This window comes from Solanum stenotomum, chromosome 4 (assembly GCF_019186545.1).
Source record: "Solanum stenotomum isolate F172 chromosome 4, ASM1918654v1, whole genome shotgun sequence".
NCBI classification, from domain to species: domain Eukaryota; kingdom Viridiplantae; phylum Streptophyta; class Magnoliopsida; order Solanales; family Solanaceae; genus Solanum; species Solanum stenotomum.
This window is the reverse complement of record NC_064285.1, coordinates 2,125,730-2,153,590: the sequence shown is the minus strand read 5'-3', so window position 1 is coordinate 2,153,590 and position 27,861 is coordinate 2,125,730. Positions and strand designations below refer to the sequence as shown.

The window sequence follows — 27,861 nt, the reverse complement described above, 5'->3', positions numbered from 1 at the left end:
TTTGGTGCAGCCGTCATTTCCACTTGCAAAAAGCAAACCAATGTAAGTTGGTGTATTCAAATAATTAATTATCAGTTTATATCGATGTAATTTTATATGTGAAATCTATAAAAAGTAAACTACTACATACCCATTTTGTTATATAAAAGGATTATTATTTTTGATAAATTATTGATTCAAAAAATATTATTTCAAGAAGGATAGGAAATAGATTATTAATTCAAAAAATATTTATCTTGTTTGTATATTCGCAAGCAAAATATATAAATATACAAACGGACAAACAAAATATACAAAGCAGCCTCTATTTGTTTATACTTACTTTGTTTGTATATATTTGCAAGTGAAATATTCAAACCACAGTCTCCGTAGCGAACAAAACTATAGTTATGAAACACAATTATTGAAACCATAGCTATAGAGCCTTATTATATCTATTATCTTTGATATTTTTGAAAATTTTCTATTATTATTATTATTATTATTGCATAATTTTAAAAGTTCGTATTATTGTTAAAATGATTATTGTTATTATATATAAGACCTGTTATAGATAGGTAAATATAATTTTAAAAATTAAGTTCTTTATACGATAAATAATAAATATGACTCATACAGCATCATGGACGTATTTTATATTTCCCTTGCAATCAAATCATCTGTCTATTCAAACTTTGAAGGAAAAATGAAAAGGAAATGTAAAGCAGAGTGAAAATTAGAGGTCTCGAGTTTGAGTTATATGAAAAAATCTTTAGTAGAGAGCGTTCCTCCTGAACAGAGCCTTGCGCGACACAAATTTAAATTAATCAAACTTTAATGAAAATATCGAATATCAAATTAAAAAAAAAATCGAACACTAAGAAAATAAAATAAAATAAAATTATATAGTAATTGAATTGGAAACTATATAAGAAAAGGGAAACGTAACCAATTACCTGTCAGTTCGCCGCACTAATATAAAACATTTTATATTCTTTAATTTTGTATATAAGGTTCAAATTATTATACTTTCTTAATTATTTACGAATTAAATATTTGAAGTAAATATTTTTTGCATTTTATGCATGAAACTTATATTTAATTTTTATTATATGCTATATTATTGTGCGTTAATGACCGTGTGGATACTTTATTTTAAGTGAAATATTTTTTTTAAAAAAATAAAATTAAATGAGGAAACAATTTTATTCTATTAACACTATTTTTGGCATATGAGGAATCACTTCAACTCTTATTAAACTAATTTTTATTTTTTCAACGATCTTTTTCTAATTAAATAAAATATTATTCTTAGAAATTCCTAGGATGACCTTTTAATTATTCTTATTCTGAAAATCTTATTTGAAATTTAATTAATTAATTTGGTCATTCATGAGAGGGAACTTGATTCTGTCTTGATAATATTTTTATCTTCTGCTTTATCAAGATTTGATATCTCAAAATATACCTTTTATTATAAAAATGGTTACACATGATAAATAAGTGACAACTATATTAGGTCATCAACCTGGATCGTAGTGGAATGGTTCGAAATCTCTTCATCCTTAATCAGAAGTCTTAGGTTCAAGCCCCTTAGAAATAAATTTTAAAAAATCATATTGAGAGTTTTTGTTCCAAAAATAAACTCTGCAATACGCAAATTCAAATTTTGTCGAACTTTGATACAAATATCAATATTGAGTGAAAAGCCAAAAAATAAATTTTTTATATATATATATATATAGACCCAAGAAAAAGTAACAAATATATACCTTCCGTGCTTTTATTTTTTTATAATATGGTCAAATGAACAAATAATTAGTAAGGAGAAGATAGCACATTTAAGTTTTTTATTTTCCTTACACAAATTAAAGAATCAAATGCCTTGTTGTGATGTGAAAATTTGAGAAGATTAGAATTAATATTTAAGATATTTGGTAAGGTACTAAACACATGGCCTACAAATCTTAGTGGGATTTCTGTTCATCTTAGTTTATGAGAAAATAAAGTTTAAAAAATGGCTTCAAAAGCAACAAAAGGATCATATACCTTAAGGATATATAACAATATTATAGATTTTTGAATTGAATAATAAAATGATATATGATTAAAAAATACACATATAATAATATTAGTTTAGTGTGAACTCCGAACGTTAAATAAATTTTATTTTTGATAATGAGTAAGAATAATAATATCAAGTTGCATTAGAAGTGTGACAATTTTATAAGTAACAAAAACCTTAGATGTTAGACTTTAAAAGATTAATAAATTTCAAATCGCTACTAAGGATTGTAGCGAGATGAATCTTTTTATCTAAATTAGTAGTAGTCTCAGTTCGAGTCCTAGATATGATTTTTCCTAAGGAAATTCTTTCTTTTTTAATAGACTTTATGTGACACAAATTCTGATTAGTCGAATAGGATTGACCATTGTTGTAAAGGCAAAATATCTTTAAAGATTTGACCTATTAGGTTAACTTTGCAAGTCTAGTAGTTCCTAAGTGACATGATTTCCTTAAACAAAAAAGAGATATAGTTGATGTTGACTAAGTGGAATACATAGAACTATATATTATATTTAGAGGCTTTGCAAAGGAATAAAAAGTGCATAAAAAGTAATCAAAGGATAAAGGCATTTATGCACATGAGGGACGTAAATGTATTTTTAATCAGATGTTTCAAATTCAAATCGTAAAAATAATACTTTAAGGTAGTGTTTTTTTATTGGATCACATTTTTTTGAGAAGGATAATCGAACTATGAAAACGTTCTTTGAGTTATGAGAATGAAATCACTTTTGATAATGAGATTTTTTATCACAAATTCAAATTAGTCGATTCGGAAGGGAAATACCTAACATTAGATGAGAAACTTTGAATAAACAAAGAACCTATTTCAATTTCTTTTCATTGTTTATCCTTCAATGAGTTGCAAGACTATTGACTTAAATTGCTAAAAAAATGTACACTTGATCAATGGAGGTGGAAATGGACCTAAGGCTCTTGATAGGCTGATTCTTAGGTTAGTGTTATAGTCCAAGCTTATGATACGTATTGTTTGTTTTAGCCCAACTAACCCTATGAAATATGTGTGGCTTGAATATGTCATTATCGAGCCCAAAATTGTTCATACCATATAAATTTATATCCTGCTTTATAAACTCTTCATTTTTCATGAGTACTATTATATATTTTGGTCTGAAATTCATTTAAAATATCACTTACATCACGTCTTTAAAATCTCATCAACCTAAAAAATATGTTAGTTCTTCTCTTTGATCCGTCCTTATCAGCTCGCTATTTGTCATGACATCAAATAACTAAATCTAATGTATATACATGTTACTGCCCCACAAAACTAAGATAAACTTAAAAAGGTATATTTCTGAGAAGTTGAAGACTTAGAATATTTTTCTATGTCTCAACTCTCTCTTTCACTACTAAATACAAGCAACAAATTAAAAAGGCAGCCCTTGAATAAATCATTCTCTATTCACACAGGGTTCAAGGAAGGGTCGTTTTTAAAGATATGTGATATAAATAGTCTACTTTAAAGTAAATATTAGTGACTGATTGCACAACTCAAATTTATGACCAGATCACACACAAACAAATATAAACAAAAAATTGATTCTTAAAAACCATATTGTATTCACAAATGGTTTGAAGAAGGCACACACCCTTTTGTAGAGTTCGGAGCCTAAAGGGGAAAAAAATTGACAAAAATTTCAAAAGGGCACATCAAATTTTTTTCTAACCAAAAGGGCAAAATCACTACTGACGCAACCATTTTGCTTTGACACCGTTAACAGATCAAAATCGCTGCTAGGGCAGCGATTTTGTCCAAATTTTTTTTTCCAGAAAATTTCTGCCCGTGCAGCGTTTTTGTGAAAAAATAATTATTTTTTTATAGAAATCGCTGCTATGGCATCGATTTTTATATTTTTTTTTATTTTCAAAATTGCTGCTGTTGCAGCATTATTCCTTTTTTTAAAAAAAAAAAATCCATGCCTTGGTAGCTTTTTGGTGGAATTTTATTTTTTTTTGTGATTTTTTTTTCTGAAATTTCTGCCAACTAGTCAACATCAAAATGAGTAAAAATTTCTCTTTTAGAAAACTCTGTCAGCGATTTTGGTGAAATCTTTCTTTTAAAAAAAAAACAAAATTGCTGCCTTGACAGCGTTTTTGGTGGAAACTTTTTTATTAAAAAAATCTCTGCCAATTGGTGGAAATCTTTTCTTAATATTTTTTTTATAAATATCGTTGCCAAGGCAGCGATTTTGTTTTTTTTTTAAAGAAAAAGAATTTTCGCCAAAATCGCTGCCAAGGCAGCGTTTTCTAAAAAAAAATTCTTTTAGTCATTCTGATGTTGACTAGTTAGCAGAAATTTCAGAAAAAAAAATTCCACCAATAAGCTGCCAAGAACAGGGATATATATATATATATATAAAGGAATAATGCCGCAACAACAACGATTTTGAAAAAAAAAATAACGAAAATCGCTGCCATGGCAGCGATTTCTATAAATTTTTATTTTTTTTTCACAAAATCGTTGTACAGGCAGCGATTTTCTGGAAAAATTTTTTTGGACAAAATCGCTACCCTAGCAGCGATTTTGATCTGTTAACGGTGTCAAAGCAAAATCATTGCGTCAGTAGCGATTTTACCCTTTTGGTTAGAAAAAAAATTGATGTGCCATTTTGAATTTTTTGTCAATTTTTTCTGCCCTTTAGGCTCCGGACTCTTCTTTTGTATGTGATATAAAATTATGAATAATCTACCTTAAAGTAAACACTAATATGACTGATTGCACGACTTGAACTTGTGACCTACATATCACACACAAACAAATATAAACAACAAATTGATCTTTAGAAATCATTATGTATTTACGCAGAGTTTGTTGAAGGGTCACACCTTAAGGTTATGCTATAAACAATGTAACCTAATTTAACAAACATCATGACTACACGACTCGAATTTGTGACCTACCGATTGGACCAAACATTTAGAAACAACAAATTGATCCTTAAAATTCATAGTGGACAGAGCATTTTCCCTAGAAAAACATGAAAAAAAGCTTACACACAAAATTACAAAGCAAATGGTTCTATTTAATTTAATTTATGTCTAATCAAAGTCCCCATGCTCTAATGCTCTTTCTTAAAAGGTCTATTAGAATTTCAATGAGTGGTAGTGACAAATGTTATCGTTTTCCCAAATTAGAAAATATTCTTCATAGGCCTTAATTTCTTTTTGGTAATTTTATTACATTAATTTTTCTGAAAAAGCAACATCATGTGTGTGCATCAACTTTATTATATAATAAATAGTACTAAGTTTTTATAAACCAACCAGGTCAGTTGAGACCTTTTTTTATAACCTTAAATAGGCTGCCATATTAATTGTATGCTAACATCAACAAAAAAAAAGATTTAAACAAACCATCTTGCTTAGTGCATTTTTGTTCAATTTAATGGCCATATTATCATATCACAAAGTCATTTGTATGTTTATTTTGTACATATTTATAATTTCTATTGCTCTTCAACAATTTGTGTTGGTAGATGCATCAAGGTCATTTTCAAGATATCCTCCGCCTCCTCCTCCGGTCGAAATTACACATGGAGAGGTAAAAAGTCTGTCATCTGATAATTTTTCATTCAACGGTTCCAAAAGCAAGTACGAAAAGAAAGATATACCATATGTCACTCCTGGACATAGCCCAGGAATGGGGCACGATACTCCTCCGAGTTCCTCATGATTAATATGACTATTTTACGAAGCGATATAAAGGGAGACAAGAACTACAATCAAAGTTGTAGAAGGTAGAAGTACTACAAAATTCATTTTTGTTTTTTTGGTTTTTTTAGTCCAAAGGGTAAAAACACAAAAATGAGTGTTTCTTTAATTTCTTCTAAAATTGTTGTATTTTTATTTTTGTTTTGTGTGACTGTTTTCTTACCCTTTAATTAATTAAGTCTGTTTTTATTTCTTTCTTTTTATTTTTCTATTGGGATATAGAGAGTGATCTTATTTGATTTATCATGACACAACTAATATACTATGTCCATTTGCTATCAAATATATACAATACAAGACTTAGATCGAGTTAAAATAAATTTGAAGGTATTAAATTTGAATATAATTGGATCGCGATCATATGATATGTTATGCAAACGTAGAAAAATATGCAATAATTATAGCGCAACGACATACACATAGCTTGTGCATGCAACACCCATAGTACCACAGGCTAATTAACCTTCTCTAGTGTCATACACTATCAGAAAACAAGGTTTTTTCCCATCGTGAATTAGTGGAATATTCGTGTTATATAATATGATTTTTCCACTCATTATTTCCCGTAGAATCAGCTCATTGGAAAAATGCATGGTTGAAAATAGATTCTCACTGAAATAGTGGAAAACTTCCTAGTTCTCTTTCATATGATATATAACATTATTATTTTTTCTTTTTTAATTTTTTCTCACTGATTTAATCAAATATTTATGAAAATACCCACTGAACATGTTTCATGACACGACTCTGTGCCCTAATTAAAGTGAAGCTCGGGACTCATCTTAATCTTCATTTTGCCTCAATAGCGCGACTCCAACTATGTCGTATATTTCATGTCAATGCTTCAAACGTTAACTAGCTAGCGTACTTCAATTTTCTTATGTTTTGTTGGACTAGATACGAACATTACTCGTGTTTTGTGCTCGTTAATTCGTCATGCAAGCAACTTGGGCTAGGATTCAATTTAAGCCAATGTAATTAGGATTATTGTGGGCTGAGATTGAAACTATGGGCTTGTTAGTTTGGTTAAGTGTTAAAAAACATGACTTCCTAATATTGTGGGCCAATCGAGTCATCATTGACTTTATTTATTAATGTCTCTATACCTAACTACACAAAGAAATTGTCTTATAGCTTTCTAATAGAGTAACTTTCTTTCTTCTTCTGAATATAAATAATTATTATTTTAAATAAACAATGAAATAATTGGATTCAAATCCAAGTCAAACAGGCTTATTAATATTTCCAAGCTTAGAAAAATAAAAAATTGTAGAAAACAATAGAAATAAATTAACAAATACGTACTATTAACTTCTTAATGAATCTCATTACATTAATCTAAAGAAGTTCTAGGATGTACAAAAAGGAAAAAGAGAACCATTAACCATGTATACAATATAACTTAATTACACTGACGATGTATATAACATAAAACTTAGTCTGAATTAAACACGAATTATCTCGATTTGGTGCTACATTTTGGGTAAATAGTTCTTCCATCTAATGGTAACTTAAGCTTACAATTAAGATGCAACCAGAATTTAACAGAACCAACTAACCCTAATCTCCATCTAGTCCTTGAACTTCCTTTAAGATCAAGAACTACTAGTCTTTGATTTAATGCCACCTCAGCATTTGCTCCTTCCTGTGGAGTCAACGCGATCGACGTTGACTCCACAGGATAATATAATGGGATTGAACTATTTTTACGTACATCAAAAGGGTCAGCTCTTAAATATGCAACTTTAACATCATGAAAGTATAGTGTATAAATTGTCTCATAGAAAGTTGCATGGGCTTTTACATTGTCATTTTCAGCATTGATCACAATTGACACCTTGATTGATAGGAGATTAGACATGTCATAGGCAAAAGTGTCTATATTTGCACTTGCCACACTCATTTGTGGAACTTTTGGCCTAACAATGATGAATCCGATGAAGACGATGATGCCGGTGATGATCACGGCTAGGGTTATGAAGGTGCAAAGTAGGGCAACACACCAAATTAAAGGGTTGGTGCGTCTTTCCGGGCCTAAAACGGGCTTTGGCATTATTGGTAGGACTGATGAATAGAAGGGAGGTGAAACAATACCTAGTTATTTGTTATGTTCTACGAACTATCTGTTGTAACTGCTCTCGTTGCTTGATGATTTTGGCATTGGGAGGATGGACGAGTTGGAGGAGCAAGCATGAGATAGACTTTGTGTGAAATAACGCTGCTTGTTGATCTATATTTTACAAACTATTTGTTGTTACTGCTCTCGTTGTTGATACGATAATCTGAGTAGACAATTCTCTCTTTTTTAATGTTCTTGATCGTGAGATTCATAATCAATGCTATTGAATCTGCGATATCATCAATTCTTGAAATAAGAGCTCTAGGAAATCATGATAGAGTAACAACATTAGAAGAAGTCCAAAGAAATATTTTTTTCCCCCTCTTTGGATAGGTGCATGTGTTGAAGTATACTTGGTTATAATTGGTGGAGAAGGTTTTGGTATCTTCTTTTCCTTAAGATAAAGTTTTCTTTATGAAAACTTGTATATTATGCTTTTCTCATTTTAGGTGAAAAATTATATACCTAGCTTGCAGACAATATACTTAATTTGCCACTTTTTGTTGGTTCTAAAAGAAATCTTAACATGCACATTTGCCTACATACAAACACACATACAAAGGGTAATATGGTCTTTTTCCAGGCTTACGCTAATTTAGAAGGTTACATAATATCATCGTTGAAAATATATAGATATATATTTGTTTTAATAATACATCTATATTCTAGAAATTCTAAATTCATAATAAAAAAAAACATACTTTATATGATTGTCAAGATGGTCCAATTCACAATGATCGCTTCAAGTACAAGGACGTATCAACAAAGTTGAAGTAAAGAAGATAAACTTTTATTGAACTTGAGATCATAATTTCAATTTTAAAAAAATATAAAATCAACTCATAATTTTATATTTTGTAAAAAAAATAAAAAATTCATCACTTTAAATTTTGCAAAAATAAAATACTCATGCATGCTTGACTTGAAGAGATTATCCACCGTGATTTGTTATTTGGTATGACTGTATAAAAGTTGAGAATTTTAATAATTTTCATAATATTTTTATATTTATGAGAACAAAATAGTACATAAAAAATTCAAATCACATGTATAAACTATAAACAAAACTGCAGCTTTAAATTGATCTAATTTTAAATGATGATTTTATTGACCCAAGACCAAAAAAAAAAAAGTTTGATACATTGATTTGGTAACAAAACGAAAAAACAAACAAAAACAAAGGAACTAGACATTAAATTTATCTTTGCCCAAGAAACTATTCCCTCTGTTTAAATTTATTGGTCAAATTTTAACTTGATAAATTTATTTAAAAAGTAAAAATTAATAAATATAATGAATTTATCATTTTTATTTTTATTAATTAATAAGTTCTAAATATATTTATTCATCATATTCTTTAAAAAATATTTACTCAATGTAAATAAATTGAAAATATAATAAAAAGAAAAGTATATTTTCTAAATTATCAAAAATGACAAATAAAATTAAAAAATATTTTTAAAATAAAAGTGAACGAAAAAATAATAAATAAATCATAAAAAAGACAACCTTTTGTTTCGTCAATGATAGACAAATAGATTGCCATATCGTCAAACGTAATTAATCATTTCCACCAAACTATTTTGTTTTCATTAACACCCCCAAAAATCCATGGCTGTCAATCTCCTAGTGACAAAATGGTACCCTCTTCTGTTAAATCGGGTACGAAGTTTAAGAAATAAAAAGATATTTTTTATTATATTTATTAAAATTAAGGATATGATTGAAATTTTAAATATACATCTTAACTAAAATAAGGTCTTACTATTATTCTCATAACCTCAATTTTTTTGGTAATTTTGTATACCTTTTTAGCTTACGTGGTATCCAAACATCTCTCACTCGCCTCAACTACAGCGAGTCACGGAGTATGCTACGTAAGCCAAAAGGTGTACAAAATTACAAACAAAATGAATTTGAAGAGGTAATTGGACCTTAGTTAATATGTTAAAATATATCTCTGAAATTTCAGTCATAGTCTAAGGGTACTTATGCCTTATACCTTAAAATTAGTTGAGTCTGACAATTTTTTCTATTTTTAGTAGTAGTATACTAGTGTACTAGTGTTTCAGTATCCAATTTTCTACAAGCAAATCATTGGAAGGTTCTGTAGAAATGGCACTATCCCTCCCAAATCTGTTTCCAAAAGGTCAGTATTTTTATTTTTTTAAAAAATAATTTCATCTTTGAAGTTGATTTAATTGTGTTTTTTTTTTTTAAAAAAATTGTGTTTATATATATATATATATATATATTGTGTTTTGGATACTTTAGAGTATTGATTTGTTCTTGATTTTGTAGTGTTCGATCTGTTTTGGGAAATGATTGTTCTTATTGATTTAGCTAATGTTGTTTGGTTAATTTGCCTTTTAGGTATTATTTTCAGATTTGATTGATTTTGATTAGTTCTAATGAGGCTAAAAGTATGCAAATAATAGTCCATGAGATAAATGAATCAACAAGTATTTATTAGTGAAAAAAAATCAATTTGATGTGTTTGGTGATGAATACTAGTTGTTTTAGTAATTTGATTTGCTTAGACAAACAATAAGTCATTTTTTCCATGAAATTTAGCGTTGTTGATTCGAAATAATGGAGTTTTATATGAGTGAGATGTTTAGGGAGAGAAAAGGGGCAATATAGTTCCTTAGCTACGATTCTGCTATTTGCTGCAATAATCTAGGATGAAATAGAAAGAGTAAATACAATTTTCAATACTTTGTAGTAGTAGTTTAGGTAGGTTTAAATCCTCGCTTGGGAGTGATGTGGGGCTATGATGGAATCGTTGAATGTTGAGAATAAGTACCCTCCTATCCCGACTTCCCTAGAGCTTCCGGAAGCACAGCCTACACAGCGACGGGTTCTCTGGCCCTGCGGGGTTAGAGTGACAGAAGGTTTTTGTGAGCTCGTATTCCAACATGTGGAAGTGCAGTGAGGTGTGAAGGTCATGGCGAGAATGAGCCGTTTATCATTAAGATAGGTGTCAAAGTGGAAGTGTGGTGAGTCATTCTAACAGACCGGTAGACTTGAACCTTGTTCCTACATGACCTGACCAATTTGATCAGACACTAACCATCTATTTTTATTGTTCAAATCTTTTACAACACGAAAAAATTAACCGTTATGGTCTTAATCTAATTATATGTTACTTTTCAGGTGATGCTTATGGGACAAAGTATTTTGAGATTAAAACTAAGACAAGTCAATTGAAGCTTTCTTTTAGCTATAGAGCAAGAGCAAATGCAGCTCTTAATTCTCGTTCGAGTTCTGTTGAAATCCCTCGTCAGTGGTACAATCTAGTTGCAGACCTTCCAATCAAACCCCCTCCGTCGTTGCATCCCAAGACGTTTCAGCCTATCAAACCGGAGGACTTATCTCCGCTTTTCTGTGATGAGTTGATTAAGCAGGAGGCAAGTGTCGAGCAGTTTATTGATATACCAGAGGAAGTTTTAGACGTCTACAGTCTTTGGCGCCCAACCCCTTTGATTAGGTTCGTATTCTGTTCTTTTTTTAAGTATCAACTTTCATATCGCGAAAACTCTTAACATGTGGTGGTAACATTTAGAGCAAAGAGGTTGGAAAAACTGCTTGATACACCCGCACGAATATATTACAAGTATGAAGGTGGTAGCCCCGCGGGGTCGCACAAGCCCAACTCTGCTGTTCCTCAGGCCTGGTATAATAAAATGGGGAATGTTAAAAATGTGGTCACAGAGACTGGGGCAGGTCAATGGGGGAGCGCGTTGTCGTTTGCTTGCAGCTTATTTGGTCTCAATTGTGAGGTAAATGTGTCTATAGTGTTTACGTGTTCATTTTCGATGAGGGGGTTCATCTGCCCTTGATCTAGAGTTTTTAATGCAGGTATGGCAAGTTAGAGCTTCGTTTGATCAGAAACCTTATCGTAAAATGATGATGCAAACTTGGGGTGCGAAGGTGCATCCTTCTCCTTCCGACCTTACAGAAGCAGGTCGGGCTATTCTACAAATGGATCCTTCGAGTCCAGGAAGTTTAGGAATAGCTATTTCAGAGGCTGTGGAGGTTGCAGCTAAGAATGCTGACACCAAATATTGTTTGGGAAGTGTTCTCAATCATGTTTTGTTACATCAGACCGTTATCGGTGAGGAGTGTATAAAACAGATGGAAGATTTCGGAGAGATTCCAGATGTGATCATCGGTTGCACCGGGGGTGGATCTAATTTTGCAGGACTTGCTTTCCCGTTTATCCGGGAGAAGCTTAAGGGGAAAATCAATCCTCTTATTAGAGCGGTTGAACCTACAGCTTGCCCCTCGTTGACGAAAGGTGTATATGCTTACGACTATGGAGACACAGCAGGCATGACTCCTTTAATGAAAATGCATACACTTGGTCATGACTTCATACCAGATCCCATCCATTCCGGTAAGCCTTTGTCGCGTAGGATAGTTAAATTTATCCCCCTTTACTTGGTTCTTCTTAGAAAGATTTGAGTTCATTTTCAGGGGGTCTCCGTTACCATGGCATGGCGCCATTGATATCACACGTCTATGAACTCGGATTCATGGAAGCAATATCAATTCCGCAGATTGAATGCTTCCAAGGTATCTTTACTTCCGTCATATCAAGTACTCACTTTCTCCATTTTGACATTTAGTATATAATTAAAAGGCGTAATACAAAGCCAACCCCTTAAACTTGTCAAGATATTCCATTCAGACACTCAAGCTAAGTCATGTTCCAATTAGACATTTTCAGTTCAAGTTTGGGAAAAACTTTTGCATGTGTTTTCATTCGTCTATTAAGTTAACTTGATAAAATATTGTCCAAACGCCATTCAACTAGGTAATTTTTCCGTTCAGGTGCTATTCAGTTTGCAAGGTCTGAGGGATTGATACCGGCACCAGAACCAACGCATGCTATAGCCGCTACTATAAGGGAAGCTCTAAGATGTAAAGAGACTGGAGAATCGAAAGTTATACTCATGGCAATGTGTGGACATGGACATTTTGATTTGTCATCTTATGATAAGTATTTGCAGGGAAGCTTGGTTGATTTGTCATTCTCAGAAGAGAAAATCAAAGCCTCACTCGCCAAAATACCCCGACCAGTGTCATAAGTTGATCCAAATCGAGGAGACGATGAAAACAGGAGGTATGTCGTGTACTTTTCTCCACGAATAATGTTTTCCTAGTTCAGCCAAGTTGAAGAATAACATGCTCCTCAATCTTTTGATCGAATAGTATTCGATAGGATTAGTTGTGGTTTTGTAAGTTGTTGTGTGACCTTCAATTTTTCGAGTTGCATGTAATCGTCTATTTGATTGACTTGACAACAATGAAGGATCTGGGAGTGGCATTCCATCATTTTGAGCTAAGTATTTGTCGATTTTTTGTTTAAAATTTTCGATCTCTACTAATGTATGGTTCAATATCTTTTCATTGGACATACTAGCTGAGGTCTCATCCTTTGCAGATGAGCAATGTTATCTTCATCCAATATTAGAGTTGAACTTATTTGGAGTCTGTGAAGATTTATATAGTCGATCCTAATTAATGTGTTTGAGATTAAAGATAGTAATGTTGCTGTTGTTGTGATGGGCATCAGACACCTTCTTAGTGTAGCAGTATTGTAACAAGTGTATGTAGGAGGTTCTCTTAACGGGGTGAGGTTTTTTCGAGAAAACTATGTTGGCTTAACCTAAAGAATATATATGGAGTGTCTTATTCCAACAACTGGTATCAGAGTTAATGGTCGATGAGACGAGTATTGAGATGGTGGAGTGAATAGCATGGGCTTGGTTTACTACCTTTACCGTAACAAAGGTAGCTCGGAAATGCACGTGCAAATAAAGAAGCTAGCTCTGAGCTTTGTTGGTCATAAATGCTCGGTCTAGTAGGTGACACATATTGAATCTTGGAAATTGACTCGTGGATCATGGTGATGGACCGCGTTGAACTTAGTTCGGGGGGGAGATATTGGGTGCAAAAACAAAGTCCCATATTGATAGTGATCAAAAGATTTGGAAGCTACATATAAAGTATATGAATACTTTTAGAGCTCGTTTTGTTGGGGAACAAGTTATTTCGAGGTTAATTATCCACCCTTAATGTGAGAATAACAATAACACTACAATTTTAGGATAACTTGATAAGTTATTACGCGGTTTTATTCCAATCAAACATAGGATAAACTCATTATAAAATTAATTTCAGGATTAGTTATCCCTTATCCCTCGTATCAAACAAGTCCTTAATGGCGTGAGGTTTTCTGAGATAATCATGCAGACTTGATCCAAAACAAACAAGAATGTTAATGGAGTATATGTTGACATAGGGTTCGAAAAAGGACCGCACCTCCTTAGCTATGAAAGGGTAATAAAGTAATCAAGCAACTTGTTGCTACTCATATAAAAAAAAATCCATTAAAACATTGAATTCCGAAAAGGGTAATACGTTCCAATTAAATAAATCAACTATTAATTATTAATTAATTGAGATAAGATTCATTAAACCATTGGAGCATATGGCAATCACTACTTTGAAAAAAGTAGATTAATTAATATAGCAACTTGATATTATTAATTATGAAGTCCTTAATTAATTAATTAATTACACCACTTTTGTTAGATTTATTATAATTCAAAAAGTAATCTATCGTCCAACGATAAAAGTAGGACAATATGTCAAGGTTGTCACGATGGCTGAGGTAAGTAATTATATTTAACACTAAATTTGTCAGTATTATTCATTAAGCCTAAAATGTAAATAGTTATTATATTACTAATGAAATCTAATCAAAGCTAAGTTCAATAGATCGAGTAGTTGTTAAATCGACTATGTTGTATAGGGTGAAGTACTAATCAATCACGAGTTCACATTTAGAAAATGAAGGTAGCAGAATGAGAATACTTAGATGGTTGTGCGTGTATATTAAATGAGAAAGATCAAGAATGAAGATATATGGAGCAAGGCGAGAGTAGTTGATTGTGCATGTAAATTAAGAAGCAAGAATGTTCTAGTGAGAAAGTGTGAGAGGTTGACAAGTGATAAGTTTGTGGAGAGGTAGAAATAAATCAAAGAAGAATTGGGGGGGNGGGGGGGTATTTGACAGAACACGATATATCTACACATTACTGAGCACATGACCATAGATAGAAAAACATTGAGGTCGAGAATTAGGGTAGATGGTAGACAGATAGTAGTTTATAAAATGTATATTATTATTCATACTTTTCTTTATTTGATATTTTCAGCTTAACATTTTGAATTTTTCGATTCTATGAAATTAGAAATAAAATACGCATATACTTCATCCTCTTCAAACTCCACGTATAAAAATATATTAAATATGTTTGTAGTGATGTTAATCATTTTATTTTTAAACAATGTTCTTTAAATCTCCTCGCCGAAAGAGAAGCTAACTAAAAAGATGATTAATTAAGACAAGTATTATAAAATTTTATAGACTTGACTAAATAATTTACCTTAAAAGAATTTGCTAATATAACTTTGATAATGTTGTCGATAAAGTTATCTTACCTATTTGTTCTGTCGATTCACTTTTGCTTGTTTACTAAAAATTAATATCTATAAATAATACAAAAATTGTACATTCGAGTTGCGAGATGAAAACTAATACTATAAGTTGAGAAATTTTCTTCTATTTAATGTGTATGAGTTTAATTTTATACACTAGTAATATTAAAAATAAATACGTAACTAGGTTATGACTTAATGACAAAGTCAGAAATTTTGTTAAAAGTGTCTAAGTTTTAATGTATATGAATAAAAAATAATTTTTGACCGATATATATATATATATATATAGGATATCTGATTGACCACTCTGAGCTATATGTGGCTACACCACTGGGTCATGTAGTTATGAAATTACAAGTCGAACTCTTCTTTAACACCTCCCCCCCTCCACGTGAGCTCTTGGCGAGGCGATTTTGAATAAATTGCTAAAATAAAAAGGATGCATCGATCCATTCAGACAATTCTGAAGAAAAACGATTTATAATAATTAAGTAAGGCAATTTCTTTTTTTTCAACTTCAAAAATATGAAGAAATATGGACAAGGTAAAGCTAAATCAAAAGTTCGGGAGTAGGATATCGAAAATAAGATAGGATTGTGCCCTTAGATAAGAAAAGTATTCCAAACCTTTATGCATTCTATAAAAGAACAAAGCGAATAAGGAAAAGTTTCTTTTGGAGAAAGGTGTATTTGGTGAATCTAAGGACCTTATGTAGAAGGGAAATTGTCGGCCACTTTAGTATAAATTCCACCTAGGCGTGACAATTTTATTCTTATTTTTTTTAGTTATTCCGTCTTTTACGTGATACTTTAATTCACTCTAATATTATTTTTAAGTCGATGTTTTAATGGAGCATGAATCTAGAGATCAAATAGAGATAGATCTGATTTTAATACTATATAAAGATATAATATATGAACCCAATTCACATTCAAAAGTTATTTGAGTAAATGTTATGAATTTGGAAGTACCAAAAATGATGTTTTGGCATTCAATACTACCGATAAAAAAATTAGAAATATTTTTAGTTGATTTCCATAGTAGAATTTTTTTGTGGTTAGGTTTTGTAACTAGCGCCTCCAGATATATTCTTCTTCCTTAATTATCCGTATCATTCATCGTACATTTTTTTGTCTCTACTTACTTTTATTACGTGCTATCTCTTCTCTAGCTACTTGTAATATATATATACCCGTATCATTCATCGTACATTTCTTTGTCTCTACTTTTATTGCGTGTTATCTCTTCTCTAGCTACTTGTAATATATATATATATATATACACACACACTCATATTCTACCTGCTATTTATGTTTGCTTTATTTTGGAGCTCAATCGGTCTATGCCTATTAAGTATCACGTGTTTAATACTCATACTACACTTTTACACCATATAGATCATAGTACGAGTTCTCACTGTTGACATGTGTCTCATACGAAGAAGTTGTGGATTAGAGACTGAGGGTGAACTCCTGACATTCAGAGTTGTCCTTCTCCTTTAGTCGAAAAGATAAACATCTACCCGGTATACCAACAATCCTTCTATGCGGATACCCTTTTTTTACTCTCAACCATTGCAGAGAAGAGAAAATGCTCAAGGTTCTATATATTCTTTCTTTATTCAATTCATTCCTATCCTTTTTGTTTTCAGTCCCGGGTTTCCTTTCCTCTCCAAGCCAATCGATCGCCTTCTTTGTTAACTGCAGAACCTACCCTTTAGCCATTTATCTTTAGATACGGAGGGCTTATCATGACATTTAGAGTTGTCCTTCTCCTTCAGTTTTTGACTAGAATAGTCTTAGTCGGATACCATTAATCATCGACCCCTCCCCCCCCCCAAAAAAAAAACACATTCAAAACTAGTTTTCTCCAAAATCAAACAATCAAAAAATCTAATTAAAACCATAATAACATAATTAACATCAAACATTNGATATATTAAGATAAAAATATTGTGTATTAACTAATTATTATTATTACTTAAATAATAAAAGTATATGTAAATGACCATGTATATATGTGCTTATAACTGATTCCATATTCTTTCTTTGGAACACTACAAAATTCTCTATAGTATATAGTGTTGTTGAGAATTTTGGGCCCAAAAAAAAAGTTAGAAGGCTATGCAATGAGTCAATGACTAATTAATGGATATTATCTCTATGGTCTTAAAATTGTGTTCATATTGGTCTTGGGCCCTTGGCACATGGTATGAACTTCTTTTTTTTTCTTTTTGCGTTCGTTGTTCGATAGCTATATTAAAGTGTGGTTAAATTTAATTTTATGCATCTTAGTGTTGGGTTATGAAGGGTGATTAGGGCGTCATGCGGAAGCTTACAATTGCAATCAAGACGGCGATAAATTAGATGACAAATAAAGTGATAGTAAAACATAATATTATTAATATTTTTTTTTAAAAAAAAAAAAATTAAATTGGACTTGAAGTCCTTTTATTTATTCCATAACAAGCAAAACAATCCATACAAAAAAAAAAACATCTGATCGGCCCAAACCAGCCCATCAGGTTATTCCTACAAGTCCCTATGTAAAATTGTAAAGTAGTGTTTCCAAATTTGTACTCTTGCCTCTTTCCTCATCTTCTTCTTCCTCATTTCCTTTCCTCTTTCCGCCACTTGAAGATGTTCCCAATAGTGAGTTCTTGATCCTCTTTCTTTGGGTAATCAATATCCTTCATGTCCATCTTGGAGTATGATGTAATCAGCAGCTCTCAAGGTTTGTTTCTCCATCCCCTTTCTTTCCCCGCCTTTTCCACCTTTTTCCTGAACATTTCCTTTTTGTAGGTGTACTTTCCGGTGTAGGTTCGTGCCGAGCTCGATAGAGTGTGAGCCTTGATCTCAGCTTTGAAAATCTGTGTAAGCATTCTTCAGATTTTTATCTTTTCCAGTCCTTTTTGTGCTTCTAACTCCTTTTGGATTCATATAAGGCTCCTTGACTCTCGCCTTCTGCTGATCCTTGTATCGCTTTTTGCTGGCTGTCATAGCTTAGAAATAGTTTATATGAAACTTTTTTGCTCCAAAAATAGATAGAATCTATTTTGTATATATCATAGCTATGGAAACATGTGACCTCAATGTTGTATCTAAGCGCGCTGACCATTAATGTTGCTGTATATTTTCCTTGTTCTAATCCTAATTGATGGGACCTGATGTTTATCAATGTTAAGTATCTTTTTTCCTAGACTTGGTAACTGATGAAAGTACTGAAAAATCATCTTCTGTTCTGTATTTATTGCTGTATTGGCTATGAAATCTGCTAACTGATTCGCCTCTCGAAATACATGACAAACCTCTACATTCAACTGCTGTATTATTTCCTGAATATCTTCCACTTTTTCGACTATCTCCCACGGTATTCTCCAGCTCTCATTAATCATGTTTTTTAAAGCTAATGAGTCTGTTTCCAGTCTCACTTGCCTTAAATTATTTTCCAAACAGTACTGTAATGCCTTCCACACTGCTGTGACCTTTGCATCCATGTTAGTGGCCTCACCAATGTTGTGTGCCTCCGCATACATAAGATCTCCATTCATGTCCCTTATACAGTATCCATATGAACTTATCCCTGGATTCCCCTTGCTAGCTCCATCCGTATTGCATGTCACCCATCCTTCTCTAGGTTTCGTCCATCTGACCACTCGATAGTGTAATAATGGCTTGTAATTCTGTAAAGCGTCCATCAATTGTGGCCAATGATATGTCATTCTTTTAATCCATGGGAATTTTGTTCTTACTAACTGATATATTATCAATTGACACTGATAATACAAGTTAGTATAAGTTATTTCTTTCCCATGTCTATAAGAATTTCTCCGCTTCCACAATTCCCACATAATGATTGCTGGAACAGCTTTTAGAATTTGTTCAACTTTAGTTGAGGCCTTGTGCTCCCACCATTTGAAAATGAGTTGTTGTAAATTTGACCCATTTATATTAATACCTGCACATGAAGCAAACTGCTTCCATAACTTTTGGGCTATGGGAGCTGTTAGTAAAAGGTGGTTCATAGTTTCCATTTCTCCTTTCTCACAGCAATAGCACTTGGACACAATAGGGATTTTCATCTTCTTAAGATTGTCATCTGTAGCAATTTTCCTTCTCCATACCCTCCAAAGGAAAAAACTAATCTTAATAGGCATTCCTCTAATCCACATGTACCTTCTCCAGTCCTCCTCCGCCTTTCTGCCCCTCATCATATGATACGCTGATTTCACAGTAAAGAGACCAGTCGTATTACCACTCCACCATGCCTTATCAGTACCTATCTCCTGAGTTTTAGGTTTGATGTTTGTGATTATATGGTTGACCATCTCCTCCGATAAACAATTCTTTAGCTTTGTCTCATCCCATCTTCCATTTGTGATGAAGTTTTTCACTTCTAGTTCCTCTTCTTGTGCTAGATCCCCTTCTGTATAGTAAAGAGCTCCTTGCCTAGTCCAGTTGTCAAACCAAAAACTGGAGTTCCCAGCTTTTATTTGCCACCAAATGTTATGTTCCACTTCCTCCCTAATATTGATCATTTTCCTAAATACATGTGAAGCTCCCAAGCTTGTGGTAATCACAGGATGTCGTTTTTTACAGTATTTATTCCACATGTACCTTGCCCAAATTGAGTTTGTGGACACTCGAAAATTCCACCAAAGCTTTGCAAATAAAGCTTTATTTACATCATGCAGTGATCGAAAGCCAAGTCCTCCTTCTGCCTTTGGAAAACATAGTTCTCCCCATTAATATTATTAATATGAAAACTAATTTAAAAGAAAAATATTATAACTGTTGAGAGAATAAAACTCCCCATAAACTAAACTCTTTAAATGTCTACATTGTGGATACTATTGTGTTATGCTATGAGAATAAGGATCTTCAATTTATAGATCTCCAAACATTTCCTCTAAGGAAAGAATAAACCAAGTATGGAAGAAAATTATATTTTTCTTTTAGAAAAAGTTCAAGCATTTATGGTAATACTTTGACTTTTCTTTAAGGAAAAAATAAACTTCAAATAAGGTAAGAAAATCAGGGCAAAACCCTAACAAATCTTCCCTTTTGGCTGGATTTTCTTGACAAAACTTGATTCGTCTTCTTCACATGCATGACATCTTCGTTCTTCACATAGTCTTCATCACTGCTGCTTGCCATGGTTAAAAATAAAGTTTAAAATATATGAGTTAAAAATGGTTTTAAAATATTTTATTTTTATTTTCAAAGATGCAGCAACATGAATGTTGAAAATATGGTTTTAATCTTTTCTCCACATGTAGTTGGACAATAAATCTTTTTTTATCATCAAATTAGTTGCAAATTGATTTGAAACCACTTGAACCTGTCTTCAACCTCATTCAAGCATTAGATCATTGAACCATCAGATCTTTGAATCATATGTTCTGATACCACTTGTTGGGTTATGAAGGGTGATTAGAGCGTCATGCGGAAACTTACAATTGCAATCAAGACGGTGATAAATTAGATGACAAATAAAGCGATTCTAAAACATAATATTATTAATATGAAAACTAATTTAAAAGATAAATATTATAACTGTTGAGAGAATAAATCTCCCCATAAACTAAACTTTTTAAATGTCTACATTGTGGATACTATTGTGTTTTGCTATGAGAATAAGGATCTTCAATTTATAGATCTCCAAACATTTCCTCTAAGGAAAGAATAAACCAAATATGAAAGAAAATTATATTTTCTTTTTAGAAAAAGTTCAAGCATTTATGGTAATACTTTGACTTTTCTTTAAGGAAAAAATAAACTTCAAATAAGGTAAGAAAATCAGGGCAAAACCCTAACACTTAGAACTCATTTCTAGAAAAGACAATAACTTTTTTCATCTCATGAGCTCGAATCCGTAAAACTTTTAAGAAAAGGTGAAGAAATCTCAATCACTCACGATCAGATGCCATGAACTTATTACTATAAGAAAAGTACTTCTCATCAAATTAACTAATTTTCAATTGTGATATATCTAATATATATATATATATATATATATATATATATATTGTCCAAATTAAAATCAACTTAATTTGGACCACTTTAGAACCAAGAGGATAAGATTGAAAGATATGTGGTCAGGGAATTTCAAGAAAATCATCAAAAAGAAAGTAGTACTTGTCACTTTAATTTGTTCTACTTTGAAAAAGTTAATTCCTTGATGTGAAGTACATTTATACTCTATATGTTTCGATTTATTTATCCAGTTTTGATTTGATACAAATAATAATAAATTTATAATTTTTATCAAGAAAATTTAAAAAATAAAGAAATAAACACATGAAGAAGTCAAAGCTAAGAGGGTTCAACATTAACTATATATATTGTATATACTCATACAAAGTAATTTTAACCAAATATAAATAGTGTAACTTATTTGAAGGAGGTTTGGATGAACTTCCTCGACTCTACCTAGCTCCGCTCCTGAACATCAAGTTTAAAAAAGTACGTAATTAAGATTTTAAATTTTGAGATCTTAAACTAAAAATATGTAAATTATACCAAAATGTATATCTTTTTCATTTTGTGATCTTAAATATATTATGTAAAGTTAAAAGAAAAAAAATATTATTTTTAAATAAACTAAAAAAAACGAGAAATAAATTAAAACAGAGAATTATAATTTACCAAATCAATGTTGTTAATGTGTCTTTATAGCTAAAGCAACTTTATTTTATAAGTAAAATCTCTATCACACTGATATAAGTCATTTTCTTTCTTTTAAGGGAAGTGATATGATTTCTAGCATTAGATTATTTGATGCAATAAACGATTATTACACCCTTTTTTTTTTTGTAATGACAATTTTGCATACTTACTATTTCAAACAAAAAATAATAAAAATAAACATTACAAAATAAATTATTTTTCATGAAAATTAATTACATTTTCTTTATGCTACATAAATTTAAAGGAAAGGAAATAGCTTTGAAGAGGAAATAATCTTCTGTGATTATGTTAACGAGTAAAAATATATTTAAAGTATTTCAAATTTTTAAATTTTACATGAACTATCATGTGAGTGAGTTTTTTTACTTGAACTATTGCCAAATATTTATCAAAACACACCTGAATTAATAATTATTCACTTTTCCTACCTGAATCATAGTGATGTTTCCATTAAAAAAAGTGAACAAATTAATAGTTTAAGTATAATTCAAAAAATCATTATGTATTATTTTTTACCTTTCACTCTATGTATACTTTGAATATAAAAAAAATTAATTTTTTTAGATTTCTTATATATAAAAATAAAGATTCTTATTAAAAAAAAATAAAATTTTTTTATAAAATACAATAAAAGTCAATTCATGGTATGGTCATTCTTGCATTTTCCTTCCCTTTTTTGTGTCTACAAAATAAAAGATACTCCTTAAGTCATTATCCATTGAGTTTTTGTGGAGTGGCTTTTTGTGTTATTGGAGATGGACTAGGACTTAGAAAGGTGTCAATCTGCATGCCTATTAATTATTATTTAGTTGTTATCATTTTAGATTTCACGTTCCTTAAGAACTCTATAACTTTACCATTGTATCCTTATTTAGTGTTCTCTTGAAATCAAATTTTCAATAAATGAATATAAATTAATTTATTTTGATTAAATTACTTTGACCAATGGACATGAATAAATTACGTAGTTATCCTATATTGGTCAAATTCATACTTTTAAAACAAATAACTCTCAAAGATAAATAGAAAAAAATAATAATCATTTATGCATTCACTTTTTTATGAAATGATAAGTATTAATGAACATTTATTTTTTATAAGAACGACATATAATATATAAATAGAAGAAAATTTAACTTACCAGTTACGTTGATTGATTGTTACACTTTTTACTGCAACAATCAGTAACTATAAACTTTATTTCACGCCGACGTGCAATTAATGTAAAATTTAATTACATCCAAGATTATTTGTAATTACAGGTGGCAGCAATAACAACAATGTATTAATCTTATTGTAGGCCCATAAAATATAAATTGTCATTTGGAGAGGATAGTGAGTACGTTAAATTTTAAAATGTACCTCTAAATATAGAGATATTATTTTGATAGATTCTTGTTTTAAAAAGGCAATTCAAAGTGGTCCTGAAAAATAAAATAAAATAAAATAGCAAAAGTGCCAAAATTTAACAAACACTAACAATAGTACTTAGTAATTAGTAACAAAGACTAAAAATACAACAAAATAATAAACTTAAAAAAAAAACGATTTAGTTTGACTTGATACAAAACTTAAGAAAATAAAAAGAATTTTAAAATTTTATGATCCTAAATTAAAATTATATAAAATGTATCAAAATATTATTTGATTGTGTGCCCTTAAACATGATAGTGTCGGTTCAACTATGTAAAAGAAAAGATATGTGCTTTTGGTGGTACACATCAAAATTTGAGGGATCTCATTTTTTAAAATAATAACAACTAATAGATTATTATTTTTTTAAAAAGATATTTACTATTTGTAAGAAAAGTAAACTTTTTGTATATAATAAAAAAAATCATTAGAAGAATTTTAATATATTTGAAGTACTATGCCTGAGGAAAAATAAAGTAGATTGGTTATATAATAGAATGAAAAAGGATAATAGAAGAAATAAGTTATTAGTTATTAACAATTTTTTTTAAAGTTTAAAGCTTGATTTTAGCTTTTAAGTCATTAATGTGTTTGAGCTGCTCCTAAAATATGTCAATGTCTTGAGGTGATATTATTCAAGTGTTGCAAAAAAAAAGCGGGTCATTCATTTTAAAAAAAAATTGACTAAAAAAGAAAATATATCATTTTTTTAAACGAATAGAGTCATAATAAAAGGATAAGAAACTGCAAGAGCAATATCATAACTATTAATATGAACAAAGAACAAGACAACACACCATTACCCTTCGACCTTAATCCACATCCTCCACATTATTCTTTCTAGAGATAAGTATTGAAAACACTTACAAACTTGACACAAATTATTAATTTAGTTTCTGAACTATTAATAACAATTCTATACTAACTAAACTTAGCTACAACCTCGATCTTCCAAATGACATAACTAATGGTCTCAAACTCTTGATAAATGATCGAGAGACTCATTGAAAACACCCCTAAATTTGACGGAAAATTAGGAATGTATTTCACTCATGTTGCAAGATCGATGGTGTACGTAAGTGTTAGTCAACTAAATGAGTGTTTTTAAGACTATCAACAGTGTGAAAATAAAACAGTTACTTCATGTCAAATTTAAAAGTGTTTTCAATACTTCTTTCTTTTATCTAAGATAATGACTCGATAAGTTGAAATTGTGTCATTAACCGCTACTAGTGGCATTCCCCCGTAATTATACCCCAACTCCAAGCCCTTATATACAGATCTGTCACCATTTTCACCAACCTCATTCAATATCTACGTGTCATCATCCTATTCGTCTGTTTTCTCTATAAAATCACCTTACAATATCTAACAAGTCTCTCACTTTCTCTCTCTAGCTATTTATAGGGAGAGTAGGTTTTTCCTTTCTCTCTCTAAAAATCTCAGATCTATATATGTACAGAATAGATACAGAAAGTTTGTATTTCTGTTGCGGCGGCCTCTCATTCGCTTGGTGCAGGTCGGGACCTACCTCGCCGGCAACAATGGCGGTAGCTGACGGCGACGGCAGCTTACCGGTAAAAACTATTTTTTTACATGTTGTCTGTGGCGTAGTTTGGGTCCCGCCTTGCATCAACTGAATAGGAGACTGCGGTGAAATTGTTTCGACGAAATCAGCTTTGTTATGGATCGATCTAATAGCTACAGCTTGTTTTACATGAGGTTTGAATTTGATGTTGATCTATTTGATTTGTTTTTGTGATATTTCGATTGAGTTCAGCTGGATCTAACTTTGTTAATTGCGCAGTGTGTAATTCCAGTATAGATCTTAATGCTGTACGACTTTCTTTGTTAGTTGGATCTAAGATTTTGAAATTTCGATGCTGTTAGTGAAGTAGAGAAGCTTAATTTTAATGAAAACTGTTTAATTTTGTATGATTTAGATAATTTTTAATTTGCTAGAAGCTTTCTAGTTTTCATTCTGCTTTAGGAGGACATAGTAGCTTAAAGATTCGATTTTTGACGAATGCAATCAAAAACTTGTTTAAATATTTGTTAAATGTAGTAGATCAACTTTAGAGAAATTTAGTGCTGTTGTTTTTGCCATAGAAATTGAATAGTGCAGACAATTAGTTAAGAAGCAAGAGTGCATACATAGTAGCTTAAAAGATTCGATTTTTGACGAAGGCAATCAAAAAGTTGTTTAAATATTTGTTACACTGTAGTACATCAACTTTAGAGAAGTTTAGTGCTGTTGTTTTTGCCATAGAAATTGAATAATGCAGACAATTCGTTAAGAAGGAAGAGTTTTCCGTCTTTGAATCTTTCATTTGATGCTAGTGTTAATTTTTCGATGTTTGTTGCACTTCAGTGTTATATTAGGACTGAGGTTGTATATGACAAATCATTTTTCAATTTTTAGTTACAAGAAAGAATTTTCTGAGGAAAACATTTCACCGAAAGAAGAAAAGATCTTATTTGTAGGATTAGTTCATTCCTCTATAATCATTTGTTTCATGTGATAGGCAAACAATGTTTTCAATCTTTAAGTGTTAAGTAATTATCTTTTGAGAGAAATATTCGATGAAAACTATCTTGTCACCTTTACCTTCCTCTGTCAATTATAAAATTATTTACTTGTCCAAGAAAAAAAATACTACCTGAGTAACACTCATGTTTCAGAAAATGCTTTTTCAAGGTAAATTCTTTTGACGGAAAACATTTATTTGCATATCTAGTGCAGCTTGAGTCCCTGACATCTAGATGCGAATCTTGGTTTTAGGAGGAACAAGGTTATGTTCCTACAAAGCTGGAAAAAGATTGCGACGGAGAAGGTAGCTGTGTACTTTTTCTTTTGAAGATAATGTACTGGCCAAGTCATCTTATGCACCTATAAAGTGATAGGAGTCGTATTTAATCTACAACTTATATGGTATTCTGTAAGTGCATGTTTTGCCTAGGTATTTGTTGATATCAAATATTAGTACAAAGAGTTTATTAACCTAGTTATGTGGAAATTAGCGCAGGCTAGACTTCATTCTAAACAAAGGAAAACCATGCAGCGTGCTTGTTGCATGCTTTCTTTTTTACGTTGTTTCTATTCGATCAACTTATTTTTTTTTGAGAATTTTCTATTCTATCAACTTAGCACACTTATATTTAGGTTTTAGATTAACTTGGAAGCTAATGGTGCGTATTTCAGTATTATGATCTCATCTCTGTAACTTTTTCTGTATGCGGTAGTTGAATTAATGGTTATAGTTCTCCTTAGCATCTTGTAACCACTTTCTTCTGGTTATATGGGAAAAGAAAATTGAAAATTTCTTTGAGTGTCTGACATTATGTGTTAATTATGTAACATCGTCATTCGTTGGACTAAACTTCTAAAATTTTAATCAAACTAAAAGTTCAGTCTGGAAAGTTTTATGTTGTAGGATTTGAATTTTACAATAGTCCAGTTTTGTCCAAGAAACATCAGAAGTGACTCATGTGCATGTTTGGTTGATGCAGATTTAGTTGTGTTTACATAGTTTTGAGATAATAGGCTCTATCACAAGTCCTATCCAGTCTGGTATTCTCTTGCACTAGGGCGAGAGCAATATATTTTCTTTAGAGTTTACTTGCTTGGCTGCTGGGTGTTAACCAAACTTTCCCTTTATGTCTTCACTGTCAAAAATGGTTCACTCCCCGTCACCCCCTTTCTCTAACATCATTTATATTTTCACTTATATCTGGATTGAAAATGAAGCTGAGGAATTTAGGCTGTGGTCTGTAGCATTTAGGTAATAGTAGCTGTTTTCCTTGGACTGACTTTACGACCTGAAGCAAGCATGGACTGTGTGTGGTTGACGGTAACATTCCAAGGATACAAGGTCACTGTACTAACTTAGTTACCATGTGAAACTGATGCTACAAGTTGGACTCGGATAATGTAGATTGTGACCCCTCCCATTTCTCGTAGTTCCATTTTGTTCACATTTGTTAAGTAACCTTTTATCGACAGATATTTAGGTCGCCTAATGCTGTGTATGATGAAGTTTTTGTATAGATCTAGGCATCTAGCACATCTGATGCCCGGAAAGTAGACTTTGGGAAGTATTTGATTTTTTTGAGCTCCAAATGACATTGCTTCTAATTTGTAAACTACTGATCCAGTTCAGCAATATGTTTGTACTTTTTATTTCTTTGTGATGGCTGCAATCTGAAGTGATCACATCTTAAATGACAGGAGAATACAGATTGTGTTCAAATCTGGTGGAGATTCTCTTGAAATCAATCAATATTACTCCTTTTCTTTTGGTCACACTAAATCCGGATCGCGCACTGCAGGGCTCAATCGGGGG

The 27,861-nt window shown here is 31.2% G+C and overlaps 2 protein-coding genes across 2 annotated transcripts; one reads left to right on the top strand and one right to left on the bottom strand.

Moving 5' to 3' along the window:
• Window positions 1-7,232: 7,232 nt before the first annotated feature.
• LOC125862710 (NDR1/HIN1-like protein 12) lies at window positions 7,233-7,987 on the bottom strand. The gene has a single exon (XM_049542838.1). The coding sequence runs from the start codon at window positions 7,833-7,835 to the stop codon at window positions 7,239-7,241; it is 597 nt and encodes a 198-aa protein (XP_049398795.1). The 5' UTR covers window positions 7,836-7,987; the 3' UTR covers window positions 7,233-7,238.
• Window positions 7,988-9,917: 1,930 nt separating this feature from the next.
• LOC125862649 (uncharacterized) lies at window positions 9,918-13,416 on the top strand. Its single transcript, XM_049542770.1, has 6 exons — window positions 9,918-10,050; window positions 11,058-11,391; window positions 11,467-11,683; window positions 11,763-12,300; window positions 12,381-12,479; window positions 12,738-13,416. The coding sequence occupies exons 1-6, from the start codon at window positions 10,017-10,019 to the stop codon at window positions 12,992-12,994; spliced, it is 1,479 nt and encodes a 492-aa protein (XP_049398727.1). The 5' UTR covers window positions 9,918-10,016; the 3' UTR covers window positions 12,995-13,416.
• Window positions 13,417-27,861: the final 14,445 nt, after the last annotated feature.